The 19,854-nt window shown below is 46.5% G+C and overlaps 1 protein-coding gene across 4 annotated transcripts in view; it reads left to right on the forward strand.

Annotated features, from left to right (window-relative positions):
* Window positions 1–8,566: 8,566 nt before the first annotated feature.
* Window positions 8,567–19,854, forward strand: part of ALOX5 (arachidonate 5-lipoxygenase) — a 37,871-nt gene continuing 26,583 nt past the window's right edge. For all 4 annotated transcript variants that reach the window (XM_075717528.1, XM_075717531.1, XM_075717529.1 and 1 more), the window contains exons 1-3: window positions 8,567–8,716; window positions 16,819–17,017; window positions 18,860–18,941. In XM_075717528.1, the coding sequence (XP_075573643.1) occupies window positions 8,567–8,716; window positions 16,819–17,017; window positions 18,860–18,941 (431 nt within the window). The remainder of the gene's footprint in view (window positions 8,717–16,818; window positions 17,018–18,859; window positions 18,942–19,854) is intronic.

Consider the following 19,854-nt stretch of genomic DNA (forward strand, 5'->3'; position numbering starts at 1 on the left):
CAATCACTGTCATACCTGATTCTTGGTGAGACATTGTGAAATCTCATTTGGTGTTTTGGAGCTCCATGTGGCACATGCCAGGTAGTGTTCAGTGTATTCAGGATACTGAAGGTTTTTGCTGTGCCCCTGTATATGTTAACTTGGGAAGAAAAATCATCTCCAGCAAAATCATCTGGGGAAAAATATTTGTGGATGAAACTGTTTTAGCCAGTGTTGCTGCTAACCATTCCCTCTCCCAGCAGGTCTTTTCTCAATGAAAATTAAGGCCTAATATTTAAACTCTTTATACTGCTTATAAACGGAAGGGCTGCAGAAGAGATCCATCTGTCAGGGGTTTTCATTTATGCTGGTCACACTTCTCATGCTGGTTCTTGCTTGGTGTTAACAGTGGGCTTCTGGAGCTGCAGTTCTCTGCTTCTGCATGGTGCCATCAAATGGTGTGAGAAGGCTTGAATGGTGCTTTTTCCTTCTTTCTCCTCAAGGACATTCTGTTGACTTGTTTTCAGCTTCCAGCTGCAAGGCACTGATGCTAGCTCAGGTGAGCTCTGTCCTTCCTGCCCAGATGTCAGTAAGGGGAATGACCACCCCCTGTCAGGTCAGGCTTTCCAACAGTTCCTTCTGGCAGCTTTTGAAAAGACTGAAATAGAACTCTGACTTTTTTTGGTCCTTGTTCCTTGGCCAAAGTTAGTTTGGGTTGCCTGGGACTTTTCTGAGACCAGAATTTAAGTAGGCTTAATACCATCTACCACGATCCCTTCCCTAGATTGCCAGAGCCTTTGCGGATATGTCCCATGCCCTAGACATATGACCAGACTCCCGTTCTGTTGACTTAAATCCTGTCCAAAAAAGCTCCAGCTGTTCCAAGGAGATTTCCTCACCATGTCGTACTCGGTATATCTGCCAGGTCATGAACATGCATTACGTTACAAATACAGGTGTGTGCTGCAGAAGGTTGATCCCATTTAAGAGATCATGAGACATTAAATTCCTATGAATTCTCAGGACTTCCTTCAACTGTAACCCTGTATCTTGGGAGTGGGGGTGGTGGTTAAAATGTTGCCCTGTGTTCTGAAGAGATGGCCAGACCTGGGGACAGCTTCCTCTGGTTGAACATCGAGATTGACTTCGCTTCAGCAGGAGGCATTCAATGAAGGTTACACTGAGCCTGCAAGGGGTTAGGGAAGTGTTGGGCCTCTGTGCTGTACCTGGGAAGTCCTGGGAAGCAAGTAGCTCCCTGTCCAAGCCCACTTCTGCCCATCCCCTGTACTGATCAGGGCATCAATCCCACTTGTGATGGTGCTGTAAGTAAGGGGTCTGCTTGGCGTGCTGCTCTTCAGAAACCTTTGAAGTGATGCATGGATATGGCCACACATGGGAGCTGGTTGCTTCTGCCCTGTGTTTGGCTGGGTAAGTATCTATTACAAAGTGGGACCCAAGTCCAAATTTCTCTTAAAGCTGAAGCCTGTCAAGATACAGATTCCTGGTGTAGTCTGCCGTGTAGGTTGTGGCCAGCAAATGAAAGGGAGGTCGGTGACTCTGGGCTGGGTCCCTCTCAAATAGGGGTGAAGCAGGGCAAACACAAAAGTAAGGATATTCTGGCTGGATTTTCACAGCGTTACATTAGATATGCAAAGAAAACTTTTAAGTGGGACCTTTTATTTTGTGATTATTCTTTTAGTTTTGAGTTATTGCAGTGTCTGTATATTCCAATGAAGTACTGAAAGCACTTGTCTTTGTATAGAAGATAACTGTTTAAAAATTGCAGCTGATCTTGTATTTAGGTAAAACATTTGTAGATAGGTAATTGCATAACGTTGAACAACTTTAACCTGGCATGTGTTTTATAGTTTATACAAGACACTTCACACTTCTATGGAATTTTTTAGTTAGTAAATTTCTAGTGACTTAAATGTATAGTTTTGTATCCTTTCATGTATGTTCGTTTTCTCAGTATTACCACTTGCAGAATTATTTTTAGTTTCTTAAAATGTAATTGGTTATTTGTGTGTGATACACAGGGTTATTGACTGCAGCAATAAAGTGTTTCTATAAAAAAAGTAGAACAAAACAAAACCATTATAGTATCCATTTTGTTTGAAAAAGCATTAGAGGCCCATGCGAGAGAAAAATTGAGCTCTCCAGTAGTAGATGATGGTCAAAGTGAATTACTTTCACGGGAGTAAACATGGAACTTGATGGCTCTTCAGTGTAGCGAGCCAACACAGAGTAGCGTCGACAATCCCATGACAATTTGATGTTAAAATGATTCATAATGATAAAGGGGTAGTTAGCCATCAGAATAAGTGGGTGACTCCTTCAGTGCAGTGAGAAGATATGACTGTGCAGGTGCTTTAGGCTCAGATGCAGGAATCATGGGGAGAATTTTCTGGCTTGTGCCATGCAGGAGGTGGGGAGAGAGGATTCCTGTGTGCCTTAAAATCTGGAGCTTCTGGAATCAACACTGAGTGTTGCGATGAATGCTTCGTGTCTGAAGTCAGTGCTCTCATGCATGTCAGTTTGTATGCAGAGGCACAGGGCACAGGATGCTCGTTACTGTGATTCTCCTCTACGAAGAAAATAACTTCGTGTAAGCATGAAGTGGAGGATGGCTGCATTTATCCTTCACTGCTGATGACATGAGCACAATTGCAGTGCTATGTGTGTTTTCATGCCAGGACCGAGCCTCAGAATGGGAAGTCTTCAGCAGTTTCTCTTGAATAGGTTTCTAGCACCACTAGGTCAAGGAAAACAGCTATCTGCGCTGCTGTGAGAAAGCTTGTAACAAAAGCATAAATGCCAAAGAGCAAGTAAGATCTGGAAAGTTGTGTCTGTAACAGACACAAGGGGGCTCAGAGAAAATCTTTTAATTTATATTTCTTTTTAAGGAGTGATTAGTTTTTAATTTTAGGTAAGAAAGGGGAGGGAATCTTAATACCGCAACCCTAGAGAGGCGCCTCCCATGCAAAACAACAGGCTCTGTCCTGTATTCCCTTAGTGAGGCAAGTCTGGTTGTAGTAAATGAACCTACTTAAATAAAGTTTGCAAACCCACCAGCAAGACCTCTATACAAGAATACCCTGCTGGAGAGATGGTATGATAATTTCCAGGGTCTGCTGTTCGACTGACAGTCTCTGGGATGAAAAGCTGATAGACGATTTAAGGAACAGAGCCTGTAGAGCCATCTGGCTGCTGGTTAAAAAGTGCTCCTCGCCTTGGGTTCAGGCACCTCGAGTTAATTATAAAATAACTTCTTTCCTTTTGTAAATCTCATTTTCATCTGAAAGACTATTACTGTCACTGTGTGAAGTGTGTCCGTCTCCGAGGCAGAGCAGAGGCTCAGCGGCACATGGCGCAGCAATGACTCCAGGAACAGGATTATTCAGCTGGTCTCCAGGAGCTGGAGCTGTCTGGTGAGTAGTTACTGGTATCTGGCTGGCAGGACCAGCACGACTTGCCTCTCGGAGCAGGACAGGCAGGCCGTCAGGAGGCCTCGCTGGTAAAGCGAGTACTGCACACCACCTAACAGCAGCCCCGTCTTAAAACAGAATGCAAAATAGGAAAAGAAAACCCGTGGTGTTTTTTCTATTTTTATTGCATTTTTCCCCACTGGCAAAGGCGGTGACGTCGGAGTTCGCTTATACCAGCAGCCCCCTCTTCCCCACCCCAGCTGCCCCGGCCCCCGCTCGGCGCCCACCCGCCGTGGGTGCCCACCCCCGCCCCGCTGCGGCCGGGAGGGGCGCGGGGCCGGGCCGGGGCCAGCAGGGGGCGCTGCTGCCCGGCGGCGGCGCGCGGCGCCCGCGCGCTTTCCCTCAGAGGCGGAGGCCGCGCGCGGGTTGCGGGCGGCCGCAGCGCCGCGCAGCGCGTTCCCGGGGCGACTGCAGGCCCTGCTCGCTCCCGGGCTTGGGCGTAGCGGGGATTTTGATCTGCCTGGGGTCCAGGGGGAGCGGGGGGCTCTCAGGTCCGCCCCTTGCTGGCCGACAGTGCCGGGGGTTGGGCGCGGCAGGGCTGTCCGAGCGCCCGGCCCGCCGGCAGCCTGCGGGTCCCCGGCGCCTGCAGCAGGGGTGCAGGCTCTGGTGCCTTGGCCACGGAGACCCTGGGCCCAGAGTGTCTCTCGCAGGCTGCACCTCCCTCGGTCTCCATGCCCTCCACCATCTTAGCAAAGGGCTTGATCGTCTGCAGCCGCTGGAGGAGCCGGCGGAAGGGCTGAGGACGTCCGTGTGCCTTAGGTGGGTTGGTGGTTTCAGAAAGGAAGCGGGCGACCTGGGGTCAGGGGCTTCCTCAACCTGAGCGCCTCAAGCCTCCCTCTCCATCCCTGGGAGATGCGCCATGGGCAGGGTGCAGCACGATCTTCCCTCTGCAGCTTAGCCGCCGTGCCAAGAGGACTGCAGGGTGGCCTTGGGGTAGCAGGGGAAACCCCGCAATACAAGTCTGTGTCTGATCCCATAGCCTGATCTTTAGGACATGCACCTTGGATCCAGCTATGGGATCCAGCTGCTACTTCCAAGGGCGATTTCCTTGTTTGACATCAAGCAGCCATCTGATAGAACACAGGAGAGAATCGTGCTGGGGTCTCACACAGTGTGGGTCTCCTCAAGGGTGAAATAATGTAGTCTTTTGATGAAATGACTGGTTTTGTTTTTTACGTATCCTGCCATTTTGTTTGGCAGGATTTTTGATGAAACGTTTGAAATTCTACCAACAGTAAATGTTATCAATAAATCATTGAAGGTGGAAATCATGATAAAAGTGAGCGGTGCTAAAGGAACAGACTAAAAGGAGAGAGAGGCTGGAGAGGTAACAAATGCATTTCTATTAAGTTTCCTGTACAGGACTGAGCTTATCTAGTATTTTCTTTAATGAGTTGATAAGACAAGTTGTAATGCTGTAGCAAGACTCCCCAGTCACACCTCCGTACAGAAAAGACCCAAACGGTCTGAAACAGAACTGAGGAGCCAGGGGAATGGGATGGGGTTCAAACGCTGCATGAGCTGAAACGCAAACACGGAAACCCACCAATCAAGGTTTGAACACCACTTTGCTCCGTATTTGCAGCAAAACTGAAGGTACCCAGAAGGTGGCCTTGTGTCTGACAAAAGCTGGTTCTAAAGCACTTGACGTGTTACAAGGGTTTTGGACGCATCTTTCAATGAAGGTTGTGAACCTAAATTTAGAAACTTTAGGGCTGACAGCACTCGTGCAAAAATGAAGCTGATGTATGATTTCTTTGAAATCTTACGTAAAGGAAAGATGAAACCAAGGAAGAACTTACGAGTTTATGGTGCACTTTTATGGGGTAACATTGTCGATGGAAGGCATCCCAGTGCGGCAGGCAGGATCCCTTGCCGGTTAAATCTCGGGAGAAGCGATCAGATCTCTGGGCTGCAGCTGCCTTGGCTGTGCCATGCGACAGTTGGCAATCTTGCACTTCTGGGTGTTATTTAAAAAGTAGCAGCAGACTAGAAAATTCATACTGAGCAATTCGTAGAGCCAAGGAAGACACAGTGAATTTTTTATATGCCTATATGTAAATACATACCCTGAATGTGGGAGAGCCTTGAAATCTGAGTCACAATATAGCAAATGGTTGAGTCTCTCCTTGTACGGAAGAGATGTGAGAGACCTTCCCTGACTTGTCTGGGTGAGTGTAGCCCAGCAGCATCACCCTTCTGTGAAAGCAGAACAGGAACCCTTCGAGGGCATCGCAGGCTGTCCCCGTTACTGTGTGGCCACTACTGGCCACATTGCTTAAGAAAGACAGGCCACAACACATCTTGGGTAGCTGCAATTTTAGAAGCTGAAGCAGGGACTCCGTAAGCATATCTTGCAGTGTTGCCCAGCAGTCCAAGATGCAGCAGCCATGCTGGAGTGAGGCATGTGGCACTTTGCAACTGGGCTTGCCAGAACAGAAGCAGGAAGAGCTAGCAATAACTTCGAACTATTGACTTTAATTGCTGTCTTCCTCTGTATTTGGAGGTCGGTGGCTGATAAAACCCACCCAGCTTCACATGTGAGGAGACAGACTATGGGTAGCGAGTGCCTCAGACTGAAAGCGCTACCAAAGCATGATTGGATTAGTATATGAGGTGATACGAGCACAGCACCTGAGGTGCAAGTGTACCATGAGTAAAGCACTTCTGAGGTGGTTTTAGTTTAGCTTGCTCTGTGTACCTGTCACTAGAAATTCACAAGAGCACAGAGACCAGCCAGGCAAACTGCCCGATGGCGAGGAAATGAGGAGCTCGGTCTGATCACAGAGCAACGGCAAAAGGACACTGCGATCTGCAAAAGCCCCAACCTAGCTCCTTCCAGCACAGTATTGTGCAGCTGCCACTGGCAGCAGCGTGAAGGAAGATCATCAGTGAGGTAACAGCATGTGGTATTTGGTTGCCTGATGAAAACGCAGGAGAATAGCGTTAGTTGGTTAGTTGGTGCCTAAGTGCCAAGCGTGCAGTGGCACTGCTTGTGGGGTTATTTTCTCTGGGGAAGGTTGGACTGTGGAAGAAGGACAGCCAGCTCTTCTGTTGTCTTAATGATAGCCTCTTAAAGATAGCAGGTATTTGGTGGTTGGTATACTCAGGGTGGGGACTGTGAAATTGTGAGATTTTTAGACCACTTTGTGGAAATAGGGCGTTGGTTGCATATGTACAGCTCTGATGTGAAGATATGCTGGCAGTTAGTGTTACACATGGTTGTGCAAAGACAACAGGGTGTTTGAGAAGTTTAGAAGGAATGCAGGGAATAAAGCATGCCAGCAATAGTGCATATGGGAGTCTAGACCTGAGAAAAGGGTGAGTTGTATACGGATTTGCAGATTTGGTGTATCTAATTGTCCTGGTTTTGGCTGGGATAGAGTTAATTTTCTTCCTAGTAGCTGGCATAGTGTTTTGGGTTTAGTATGAGAACCATGTTAATAACATGCTGATGTTTTAGTTGTTGCTAAGTCCTGCTTATGCTAGTCAAGGACTTTTCAGCTTCCTGTGTTCTGCCAGGTGCACAAGAAGCTGGGAGGGGGCACAGCCAGAATAGTTGATCCAAACTGGCCAAAGGGCTATTCCATACCATATGACGTCATGCTCAGTATATAAACTGGAGGGAGTTGGCTGGGGGGCAGCGATCGCTGCTCGGGGACTGGCTGGGCATCGGTCAGCGCATGGTGAGCAATTGCATTGTGCATCACTTCCTTTCTATATTATTGTTACTATTATTATTATATTGTTATTATTACTACTACTACTACTATTTTACTTTATTTCAATTATTAAACTGTTCTTATTTCAACCCAGGAGTTTTTCTTACTCTCACTCTTCTGATTCTCTCCCCCATCCCATCGGGGCAGGGGGAGTGAGCGAGCGGCTGCGTGGTGCTGAGTTGCTGGCTGGGGCTAAACCACGACACTAATGAAGGTGCCGTATGGTGCGAGTATAGAGTAACTCTGGACAACAAAAAGAATAGGATATATACAGTGTACACATGGGGGCAGATTGTGGTAGCGTGTTGAGTGGTACACGTGTAAGGTTTGGACAGTGTGTAAGAGTGTGTACGCCTGCAAACTGGGGTGATTAGGAGGTGAGGTTTTGGAGTGCAGAGCAGTTTGAGGGTGCGTGGCTGAAATCCTGTAAGTGTAGAGGTGGTGAGGCACACGGAGCTGTGTGAGGGTGAGCTCTGCAGGGCTGTGCACAGCTGTGCCTGGCAGCAGCAGACTGCTCTGCAAAGCAGCGTGCTGCGTGCCGAGAGCTCTGAGCGGTGTTGGATTGTGCAACAGTGGAAGGATATCGAGAGGAAAGTGCTGTGCGCAGAGCTTTGTAAAGCGCGCTGGTGTGGAGCTGGTGCAGAGTGGGAGGGCAGGTGCATTGTGAGGGTGTAGCTGTATGTGGACAGGGGCTCAGTGCAGGGTAGCTGTGCTGGGACAGGGGTGCAGTGCAGGGTAGCTGTGCCGGGACAGGGGTGCAGGGTGGGGTAGCTGTGCTGGGACAGGGGTGCAGTGCAGGGTAGCTGTGCTGGGACAGGGGTGCAGGGCAGGGTAGCTGTGCTGGGACAGGGGTGCAGGGCAGGGTAGTTGTGCTGGGACAGGGGTGCAGTGCAGTGCAGTGCAGGGTAGCTGTGCTGGGACAGGGGTGCAGTGCAGGATAGCTGTGCCGGGACAGGGGTGCAGTGCAGGATAGCTGTGCCAGCACAGGGGTGCAGTGCAGGGTAGCTGTGCCGGGACAGGGGTGCAGTGCAGGGTAGCTGTGCTGGGACAGGGGTGCAGTGCAGTGCAGTGCAGGGTAGCTGTGCCAGGACAGGGGTGCAGTGCAGGGTAGCTGTGCCGGGACAGGGGTGCAGGGCGGGGTAGCTGTGCCGGGACACGGCGCAGTGCGGGGCGCGGGAGCTGCGTGGCACAGGCTGCCTGGGGCTGTCGGGGAGGGCTGGGCGGGGGTGGGCAGGGTAGCGGGGTGGGTGTGCCGGGCGCTGGGGCAGGGTCGGAGGCGGTGCTGAGCGGGGTCCGGGCTAGGGCAGGAGCGCGGCTCGGTATAGCGGCCGGTCGGGCCGGGTCGGTGGGGCCGTGCAGAGCCGCGCCGGTGGGACCATGCCTTCCTACACGGTCACGGTGGCCACGGGCAGCCAGCGGTTCGCGGGCACCGACGACTACGTGTACCTGAGCCTGGAGGGCACGGAGGGCTGCAGCGAGAGGCACCTCCTGGACAAACCCTTCTACAACGACTTCGAGCGCGGCGCGGTGAGTCCGGCCGGGCGGGGGGTGCCCGCGGCGGGCGGCCCCGCCCCGGCGGAGGCCGAGGGGCTGCCCCCCGTACGCGCCGTCGCGCATCGCCCTTCGCGGCGCCCGGGGCTCCGCCCGGGGCGGTGGAGGCTGCAGCGGCTCCGGGCCGGCTCGCTGGCCCGGAGCCCCGGGGGACCGCGGCGGGGCCGCGCCGCTTCGGGCTCTCGTCCCCGTGTGCCGGTGCCCCGGAGCCGACGCCGGGCCCGAGGTGCTGCTGCCGTCCCCGGGCGCCCACGGTTCCCATCCCTGCGCTGGGGGCTAGCCCAGGCTGCCGTCAGGCAGACCCTTTGGGTCTGGCTTACAACGGGCTCTCAGGTTTCCTCGTATTTTCCTTACAAATACTAAAAAATTTGTGTGCTTCGTGTTGAGAGGTGATGTTTAGCGTCAGTATTTACCAGTAGTCAGAGCCCTGATATCTCCAAGGAATTAAACAAAGAGCTAAGAGCTTCTAGTGGGAATTACGATGCCAATGGAAATGTGTAGGGCAACTTCAGTGAAAGCTGGAAAACAGCATGGACGTGCAAGCGTGAGAATGAAGTTAGGACTGGGCTATCAGCTGTGCTGTTCGTTGTAACCTTGATTTCTGCCATGTATCGTGCCCTGTCCTCTCCGTAGTCTTAGCACAGTATCCTGGCTATCTGTCTGTAATCGCTTCTACTCTGAGCACTGGTTTAGAATGGCATTTATTTATCTGCTTATTGTCTGCTGTGAAAATAATAGACTCAGGGCATTTTTTCCCCCTCCCAAAATGTGTATTTTATTTGGAAATCTCACTCACAATTTCCGAAAGGTCTGATGAGAGTTAAGCAACTTTGAAAGTTTTAATGAAGTCCTCATAAATCGTTTTGGAAATGAGACCTACTGCTGCATACACAATTGAGACTGTCACGGTGCTCCTTTGCCTTTAGGTGTGTTTCTTTAATCATGGGTTTCACAGCCTAAGTTAGGTATCCGGTCTCTTCTGTGTTAGACATCTCAGATATGGTTAACAGAAGGCAGCATTTTGAATAAATGTTGATGGCATGTGTAGATATGGTCCCCGGATACTTACAGCCAATGTTCTGAGGAGATGCTCTAGCAAATTCAGGTGTGGGGACTTACCAGCCACTGCTGTTGAAGTTACTTTTCTTCATGATTAAACATTCATTAGCTTAGAACCTTGTTACCTGAATCTCCCAAATGGACATCCAGTCATTCTTTCTCTCTTAGCCAGTGAACAGTCACATATTTTAAATGAAGCTTAACAACATTAGCAAGAGAGATTGAAGAAGACCTCAGACTGTCCTGCAAACTTAGGGTTAGGGTGCTCCCCCAGGAGGGGTGGGCCCTGCTGGGACGAGGAGATAAGCACCAGGGTCTCCAGCAACAGGCAGTTTGCTCTTATACCTGGGCTACAAAAGAGGGTTTCACTGTCGTTGAGAGATGGCTGTGATGGAGAGCCTGGTAGTACTCTGAACATGCAATTGGATTGGATCCCATCACAGGGAGAAAATGCCATGATGTGAGCATTAAGTATATGCTAAGCGGCAGCTCTTGAACTGCTGTGGGACCAGGTCCAGCAGGAGCAGAGGTAGCTGTGAGCATTGACCCCGCTGCGTGAGGAAGCAGTGAATGAGGTTTGTGGGTGTTAGTAGCACTACAGCAGAGGATGTGTGCACCTAAGCAAGTCCTTACGTCTCCTCAGGAAGGTAGCTTTTAGGCGCATTTAAAAGTCTTCACCTGGGTCCTAGCATTTTATATGCATTGTTAGCTAAGTAAGCTTTCTGTGGCAGGGATTGGTTTTTTGTCAAACTTGTTTCCAAGTGCAAAAATTCTTGACTAAATCCAGAAGAGGACTTTTTCTCCTACCCAAATTACTTATTTCGGTTAGTTGTTATGTGCATTTTTTTCAGCATGTATTTATTGTGGAGAATGAGAATAACTCTGTGTTCCATAAAGTGTCTGGTTCATTGGACGCTTGCAGTACAATGTGCTAAGTTTTGTTGTTAAGGATGTTTTCTAGGGGAGTGCAGCGTGTTTCTCAGGGTACCTGTTCAGGTAACGTTGTGCCCAAAACACTGTGAGTCTTATTAATACGTTGTGCAAAGAAAGAAGGAAAAAAAAGAAAAATACCAATATGGAACCAAAAAATAAAACTGAAGCAGGCCAAAAGACTTTCAGGTTGGTTGGTTTGTAAAATGTAGCAACTGGTTTCACAGTTCTGCCTTCAGTGTTTCTTTCAATAGCATCTCTATAATATTCTGCAAAGCAGTTAAATTGTGAACACATTTGCAAAAAAATGCACTTTTTCAGTGGGTGATCAGAATTTTACAGTATTATCTTGTAAGGCTTTGTCTGGTTTCCACTTTCTTTTCTAAATGTTGTGCCAGGCTCAGTAGTTCCCTTATCCTGGTAATGTCTTTATTTGAATTAATGCAAATTGTGCGTGTTACTAGGTATGGGGAATGGGGGCTTGGGCCAGTTCTGAGAAGGAGATTTGCATGCCAAATGTTGATAGAGGGAAAGGGATGTGGAAAAACCTGAAGGCATTTGCACAATGGTAGCTCAGTTGTAGTTCTTGTCTGACTTACTCCAAGTACTGGACACAAGCGGTGTAGAAAGCCATAGCTGCTTTTCTTTACTCAGCATCTTTTGAGTAAGTTCCTGTTGGTGCTGAGTGATTTCAAAGCAAGCGTTACAGTGTCGCTCCATTTTCTTCCTGTTACCCCTTCATCTGCTTTTTGCTTTTGTTGAAAGAAATGCATTCACAAGTATTTCCAGAAGGGAAGTACAGTTCTTTCCGCTTAGAGCTTTGTGCTTGTAGAAAGAGGGGTTGTCTGTGTCGTTCTTTTTGCAATATTAGTCTAGTCAGTAGGAGTGTCTCCTCAAAAAGAAGGAGCTTAGGTTTTGTGTGAGATTAAATTGTTTGAACACGATGCTACAGGAGTTTGGGCAGTCCAATAGTCTTCATTAATTCTGTTCTCTCACTCTGAACTCGAACTGTGTGAAAACTAGCACCTCTGGCTCACCATGCGGTCACCAGGGATGCCATGTGTTTACCAGGAGACCCTGTACAATAAATGCCATAGAAACCTTGAGCAACCAACTGCCAGTTCTTACCTGGACCTTGTACCATCTTTGTAACCTGACACACCTTTACTGTATTACCAAAATTGTCATCTCAGGTGAGCCCATGGTGTTGCCAGCTTAAAGGCAGTGAAAGCTGGGTGAGACATCAGGAGGGAACCCTCACTTTCAGAAGTGTCATTAAAATGGGAACTGTGATGGTCATAAAAACATTAAAAACCTTCAGGAATATTTAGGCTAATTGAATGTCCTTTTTGCATTACAACAACAGTGATTTGTGCAACTATTTTAGGGCTCTTGTAATATTAGCAAAGAGATTGTTACCAGAGGAATGAGTTTCTTCCAAAGATTGGCTGTCAATGTGACATTTCTGTCAACTCTTTGGATCGGATTTGTATTGCTCTTTAATTTAAATCTTAGATGTGTATATATATGTAGGTATGATATTATATATTTCTATAGTTCTTATACATGTAAATAAGGATTTTTTAAAAAGGAGATTGTTAGCTGAAACTTTAAAGGAGATGAATTAAAAAAAGGATAGTCAGGTATCTTGGGCAACAAGGAGTCGATGAGAAAATAAGGCTAATTTCAGACTTTCTGTGCCATACTAATCACTTGACAGCAACAGGTTTTTGTGAGGACTTGAGCTAAAAATAGTGCAGTATGTTTCCCTTATCCAGACAGTGTCTTTAGTCACCTTGTTTTTCCTCTATACACAGCTAGCTCTGGAACTGGAAATGAGTGAGAAGATGGGGCATAAAAGTCCCAAAGTAGCTGAATACAAAGCAAATCTGATCCAGATGCAGTTTTACCGTTTGCTTCTGTAGGTTATTGCATTAGTCTTTACATGTTTAAATTCCCTTTATAGCGATGAACATAAATGCGTAATAATTCACATAGGTTTGTTGATTGGTTTGGACTGTGTCTCTGCAAGGTGGCTACTTCCAGCTTCTGACTGCCAAATGCAACAAGATGACGGTAAAATTGAAAGGGAGAGTTCATTTTGTGTTGTAATTGCATAAAGAGGTGCACAAGCAGGAAGTGGCTGGGTTTGAGATACATGGTATGACAGTCTGTGACGAGGGACTCTTCTGCAAAGTGCCCATCTGGTCCTGAAAAGACACAGGAAATTGCAGAAGTACTGACTCAGTGCAAAACCCGAGCCTGGTAATATTGACACTGGTTTTATTGAGAAAACCAGGAGTTGCAGGGAAATGAATACAAAATAGAAACAGTTCAAGTGCTGCCTGTTTCTGGAAAGAAGATTTGAAGAATGGGAAACAATCTGAACATGTTATCTACGTTTTCTAGCCATCATCCAGAATTCTTTGTGCCGACTGACAAGAGTGAAGCCGAGAATATTGGACGTGGGGTGGTAGGCAAAGATCAGGGTGGTGGTTGAAACCAGCATTGTGGGAGGGAGAAATCTCCATTCACTTAGCCAGGGGCATAGGGGTATGTCCTACAGTCGCTGACTGTCATAGTTGTGGCTCACGGCACTATTAATGTGATTTCCAAGAAAAGCCACTCAACATTTTTCAGTCACCACAGCTGTTTCAAAATCATGAATCATCAAGGGAATGAATTTACCTTTACACATTACCCTTTTAGCTGTTCTGGGATGGTGGAGGGCGGGGGGGGGCAGATGGAGGGGTTGAAGAATCAGCAACATGAACTTTGAAAAAATGTTTGAAATTAGAATCATAGAATGCTTTGGGTTGGAAGGGACCTTGAGAGATCATTGAGCCCAACCCCCCCTGCAGTAAGCAGGGATTGAACCTGTGAACTTGGCGTTATTAGCACCATGTTCTAACCAACTGAGCTAACCTGGCTGGTCAAATTAGTATATTTATTGGCTCTGCAGAAAGAACTATTTCTTCTCTGCTATGGAGATGCAAGGAAAAGTGACAAGCATCATTTTAATATGTTGGTTGAAATCTCAGCTCTGTGATTTTCATCTCTCAGCTCACATCCTAGCAGACAGATGCTGTCATCCCAAGCTTGCCAAGGACCACCATGCTATTTGTGAAGCATTTTGTTACAACCTGGTGTGGATGGGTGTGCTATTGACATAAACATTGCACATTTTTATTTAGGACATGATGGGCTACCTTTTTAAAAGAAACATTTCAGTGTCTTTTGCTTTAATAGGCATGGGGAGAATAGAGCTCAGACTAAGATTAGTCTGTTAAGTCTCAGCAAATCGAAATAAGCACCGTCCATGCCCATTTAAAATATTTAAGTCTAAAATTAAATTAGGCTGCATATTAGAAGAAATTCCAGTATCCTTATTAGTATGAAACAGCCTCATATGAGTTGCAGCGTAGCAATCATGGCCTGACAGTTTCAAAGTTGGTTGAAGAACATCTTTGGGGAAAGACAGGCAAGGACCATGTTTCATTGTCTGCAGGATGGACTTCAAAGCCTAAAGGGTTTTCTATATTTCTCTGGCTTCTATGAGTCAATTAGGTGTGACAAACTTTATGAAAGCTGGTATTTTTATGTAATGGGTTACGAGAGAACTGAGGTCTGTCATCCCAAACTTTGGTGGACAGCTAGATGTCTTCATCTCAAAATGATCATCACAGCTGGTAATTCATGGATAGCTCACACAAAAGGGTACTTTGCATCAATAATGTGGGAAACTTGGGTTAAAATGGGAGAGGAAGGGATGCCAAGGGATCCTTCTTATGTGTATTCTTCCAATCGTGGGTGCAAGTTGCTGTGAATCTTTCTTTTGTAACAGTTGAAGTAATAACTGCCATGTGGAGGCATTTAAAAGTTACTTTTTTTTTCTCCTTTCTCCTGTCTGGAATTTAGTCTTTCTTCACTTCTCAGTTTTGGTCCTTATGTGAGTTAGCCTTTCCCTAGCAAGTAAGACAGTAACTGGACATATATCAAATGCCTTGGGAAGGCTAAGAAAGTGCTCCTGAAAAGAACAAGCAGAGTGTGGTGTCTAGGTCAGGAGCCAAGTGACAAAGCTCACGCAGGCAGGTGAGTCTCTACAGGCACTGTAGCATGTTGATGCAGTAGTACCTCATCCTTTTGATATCAGCAGCTGGTTGGTTTCTGAGATTGTTGACTGTGTTGAGAAAATCCACAAGAGAATGAAGTCTCTACTTGTAACCACATGAAGCTTAGCAGGATCATCTGAGCAGAGCAGGCTTTGGCTGGTGCTCCCATGGTTGCCATAGCCAATTCAGCTTTGTTACAATGAGCACTTTGCTACTCCTGTTTGCTCTGAGCTATTTAGAATCTTGGAAAGCAAGTCAGTTCCTATTCTCCTGAATTGCCTAGCACCATGTGGTGTCTTACTGGTCATATTTGAAATGGTTACTCATTTCTTCCTATGCTGGTACTGCCTAATAGTGCAAGTGCCACCAGAACTGTCATTTGCTGGGTGCTGTCCCCACATGCAGTAAGAGACTGCCTGCATCCCTGAGAAGTTAGCCCCATGAGGGAGCTGAAGTACCCATCTCTGCGATAAGTGTTCACTGTCCTAAATCTGTTAGGCAATTTAGCAAGGCATTTAAGTCAGCATTCATAACAGCCATTGTGCCGAGTGTGTGTGTGGGGGTGCTTAGCATGGGCAAGAAGTGCTGAGGGGAGCACCATGTCCATAACTGGCCTTCTCCCAAGGCCTGGCCATGTAGCTGCAGCAGTGAAAGCAGTGTTGTGGGAGGGAAATTTACACAGTGAACTGGTGCCTGTCGTTGGTGGCCAAAGTCATCTTGTGTCTAGGTGACTAGTTCTCTGTGGCCTTCAGTGTGGCCACTCGTCACACCTCAGTAGCCAGAGCACTTAGCAGCTCAGGTTTGCTATTACATGTGTTCACAGATACACTCATCCTCACAGGCCAAGTGGCCCCACATCCATTTCAAGCCATCTAATGGTGAAGCCCTGAGAGGCCAAGTCACACATATGGGCTGAGAACAGGCCTACCACATGGAAGAAATGCTGAGTTTCGTAGTCGAAGCCATTGTAATTCAAACAGAAGGGGAAGAAAACATTTACTGCTACTTCTTTTGTAGCACTGCTGGAGCAGTCATCAAGAAAGGAAAGCGTGGTATTCAGTCGCTTCCTCAGCCTGACCAGGTTCAGAGCTGCAGCCCTTGCACCTCAGCAAAGCTTGGTGTAGGGGCAGCACCAGGACTGGTCTGCTTCCAATCTGGAGCATTGCATGGCCAATAACTCAAGGTTTCAGGGGCCTGTCCCTGTAGGCCACTGATGAGGGCACTCCTGAAGGATCAGGAGTCAAACCTTTGAGTTAACTCCAAACTGAGGAAGGAGCTAAACCACATTTCCACAGGCTGGCTTGTTTTCTGTGAAAGAATGAAGTGCCTCCAGAGCTAGGTGGGGTTCTCGTGAACCTTGTTTTCAGTTAGCTACTTAAATTCCTGTGTACATCTGAGCCGTACAAACATAAATCTGGGCAGTATAAACATAAAATGTACCATTGTCTTCATTTTCAAAATGGAGAACTGAAGAAGACCAGCCACAGGAAGCATGAGACAAAGCGGATTTAGGTGATGTGGATACTGTCCTTAGTCTCAAGCACATATGACTAATACACACAGGTCTTTAGATTCCTAGTCCAATGTGTTAATCTCACGATTATCTTTCCATTCCTGTTGCATGAATAGATGTGCCCTAGCAATACCTCTTTCAGCTATTTCTAGGAGAGCAGTAAATAATTTCATGGTCTGCACCTTTTTCTCAGACTTGCAAACATTTCAAGGAGCAATATCATTTTTAGGTTGCATACAAAAGTGTTTCTCCATTTCTGGAGTGTTTTGCATGTTCTTGTTTGTTCATTTCTTCATCTTTCTGTTGCATTGCAGTCCAATAATAGGTCTTCCTTTTCTCACCCACAAGAAGCTGGAAAGTTCTGTTGTACCCATGCCATATCAGGAAATGCCAGGTATGCTTGTGCAGTGCTGGTTGTGCTTCCTGCATGTGCAGTGAATCATTGACTGTATTCTGCTCTGTAGGTTGACTCCTATGATGTGACTGTGGAAGAAGACCTTGGAGAAATTCAGCTAATAAAAATTGAGAAACGAAAATATTGGTACCAGGATGATTGGTACCTTAAGTATATCACTGTAAAAACACCACTGGGTGACTATTTGGAGTTCCCATGTTACCGTTGGATTACAGATGAAAAAGAGGTTGTCCTTCGAGATGGAAGAGGTGAGAGCTGTAAGAAACCTGTTTTCCTGCGGAACATCCAGAATTCTTCCACCTCTCCTTGCCCTTTCCCCATGTACCTCCCAATCTTCTCTCTCACATGGAGACCCACTGCTAGTCCCCTTCTGCATCCTAAGAAATGTGCTTCCCCTGCTGACTAGGACTGCTTTCTGAGCAGTTTGTTTGGCTGGGCACTGGCAGTTGAGTTGGATATTTTGGGAAGCACATGCAAGGAGGACTCCTTATGCTGGCTTGTTACACTGGTCTTGAATTTGAAGGCTGACCCCAATGCCAAATTTTTGTCTGCTCCACATCTCCATTGCTGGAAGCCCTTTTGATCTAATTAGAATTAGTGTCCCATCTTTGTTTCATACTAAGCCCCTAAGTGACCCATGATTAATTGCCTGTAAATTGTCTTGTTTTCTTGAGAGTGAAATAAAATCCCAAAGTAGGCCGCTCAGCAGGTGCAAGGACTGACTTGAAACAGCAGCTTCACTTTTCACCCCTTCTCTTTGCATGCTGTCAAGTCCAGGAGAAGGCAGGGTGAGATGGATATGACTGCTGCAGCTAGTGGTAACCAACTGAAAAAAGTGTTACGACACTTCTGTCCTCTGTTCACAGTGGCCTGTTGGACCTGAAACTTGTGTTTTAACTGTCTCTGACTACCTGCTTGCTGTGATCAGGGCTGGGGCAGACATTTGTCACTGATGTTTGCTTTTTCCCCTCTGTGCTTCCTTGGGCAGGCTTGGCTGCTGTAGTGGTCTGCAGCATGAGTGCCTGAAAACAGCTGAAACAATATATGAGGTGGTAGGAAATAAATGTTTATCTTTCCATTTTGTTTTTGGGTGGTCCTGGCTGAGGAATTTGACATTTGAAGCCTTTTGTCCTATAATCACAACTATGTGTCAGTTCATTTTTGATCTTCAGAGGGACTTCCCATTTTTCATAATTTGATTTATAAAAACTGTAACACTTCCATGGAAAGCAGCTTTGTGTAGCTTTCTTTGTGTGGCTTTTTTATGGTGAGGTAAAAGACAAAAGCAAGTGAAATGCTATTGGTTACTTGAACACAACCAGCTGGAAACCGTTAGCCATGTATGTTATCAGTTGTGTTACCTGTGATATTTCCAATTCCAAACCCCAGACAGCTATTTCCATTGAACTCCTGCTGGCTTTATCTGCCTTCCCATTTATTTATGTAAAGTGAGTCATGTACCTTGCCCCTTCTTTGATCACTAAGGAAATCTCTGTGGTATTTAACAGTATAGTGAATACATGGTCAGAAGAGTAAGCTATCTGGAAATGAAGCCTCACTGGTTTTCCTTTCTGCTCTCATGATAAGAAAATATGATTATTGCTCCAAGCTGACAGAGGAGAGCACAGCTGAGGGAGAGAGAGTAGGAGATGTTTCCTGGAGATGTGCTTTAGCAGAAAAGATTAGCTGGAACAATGTTGTGATTTCTCTTATTGATGAAAATTTCCTTAGATACTGAAATGTAAAATTAATTCCCATGACCCTATTCAGACCATTTAACACTGGATATGTACAGCAAGTGCCTATGCTAGGAATCCAGATTTTATATACAGTTGAGACAGATGTTCCTAGCTTGAGCTAATTGCGCCTTCAAGGCACCAAGTTAGGAGCTTATCTCCTTCCACAGATTCTCTAGGGACGTATGTTTTTACTTGAGTTGCTAATTGGATCATGTAAGCATTTCCCACAGAAACTTTGTAAAGGTATAGATTACAAGTTTGAAGGTTTGGAAACTTTGGTCTCCTTCTCAAGACCTGGGCAGTGATAGGTAGAGGAACCTCATAACCCTGTCTCTTTCATCTGTTTCACAGCAAAGCTCCCCCAGGATGACAAGACCCAGATTCTCAAGCAGCACAGACGCAAAGAGCTCGAGACCCGTCAAAAAATGTACCGGTGAGTTTCCCATAGCTCCTCAGCAGGTCCAGAGCCTGTTCTCATCAGGTCAGAGTTTGGCAGAGTATGTTCAGATTATCATATTGCTCTACTTACTGGACTGCTGGATAAGAGAAAGCATAAGTCACCATGCTGGCCATATGTGGTTTTTTACTTAGATGGAATTCACTGTAAGTGATGATCATCCTGATGCAAGTGGCATTACGAGATACTTGAATCCCAGATAAGCTTATCTGGAAGGCTTAAGTGGGAATTCAGTGGCACAGTCTCTGTGTGGGTCGTCTGGCGCACAGTTGGGCTTTCAAGGAAGATTTGAAGGCAGATTTCATTTGCCTTTTACAAGCAGTACTCCAGTTTTGGAACATGATCTGAACATGTCAGCTCTTACTGGAGCTTTTTGGCTGCTGCAGCAAGCTAGTTTTAGTTGTTTCCTGCACCGGGGTGCAGTGGAAGACCTGGCCCTGTTTGAGTGGACTGGAACGTGCTATCAGAACACAGTTGTGATATGCACCTTTATACTGTCATAAGCATTTTTTCCTAATCAAGGTAACAATGTGAAAATGCTATCTTTTATCAATGGGTAACTCCAGAAGGCATTAGACATTTCCTTTTCCTAGAGACATACTCTCTGTTAAAATGACAAAAGTTTCTTGCACTTGCATCTCCTTATCATGACAGTAAGGATCAGAAGGACAGAGGGTCCATTCAGAACTGATGGATTGAGGCTTGGTGTATGTGTTGTTGATATAATTTGACTAAGAAAGGATCTTGCTTAAAAAGTATGGGAAATAGAGCAGAGGAAAATATAATTAAAAAAGAGGCGTGGCACAAAATTTTATTTATGTATGCAAAAAGGAAGGCAAAACCATTTGTAATTCCAGGGAAAGAGCAATTTGCAATTCAGATACAAAAC

This window comes from Pelecanus crispus, chromosome 10 (genome assembly GCF_030463565.1).
Source record: "Pelecanus crispus isolate bPelCri1 chromosome 10, bPelCri1.pri, whole genome shotgun sequence".
NCBI classification, from domain to species: domain Eukaryota; kingdom Metazoa; phylum Chordata; class Aves; order Pelecaniformes; family Pelecanidae; genus Pelecanus; species Pelecanus crispus.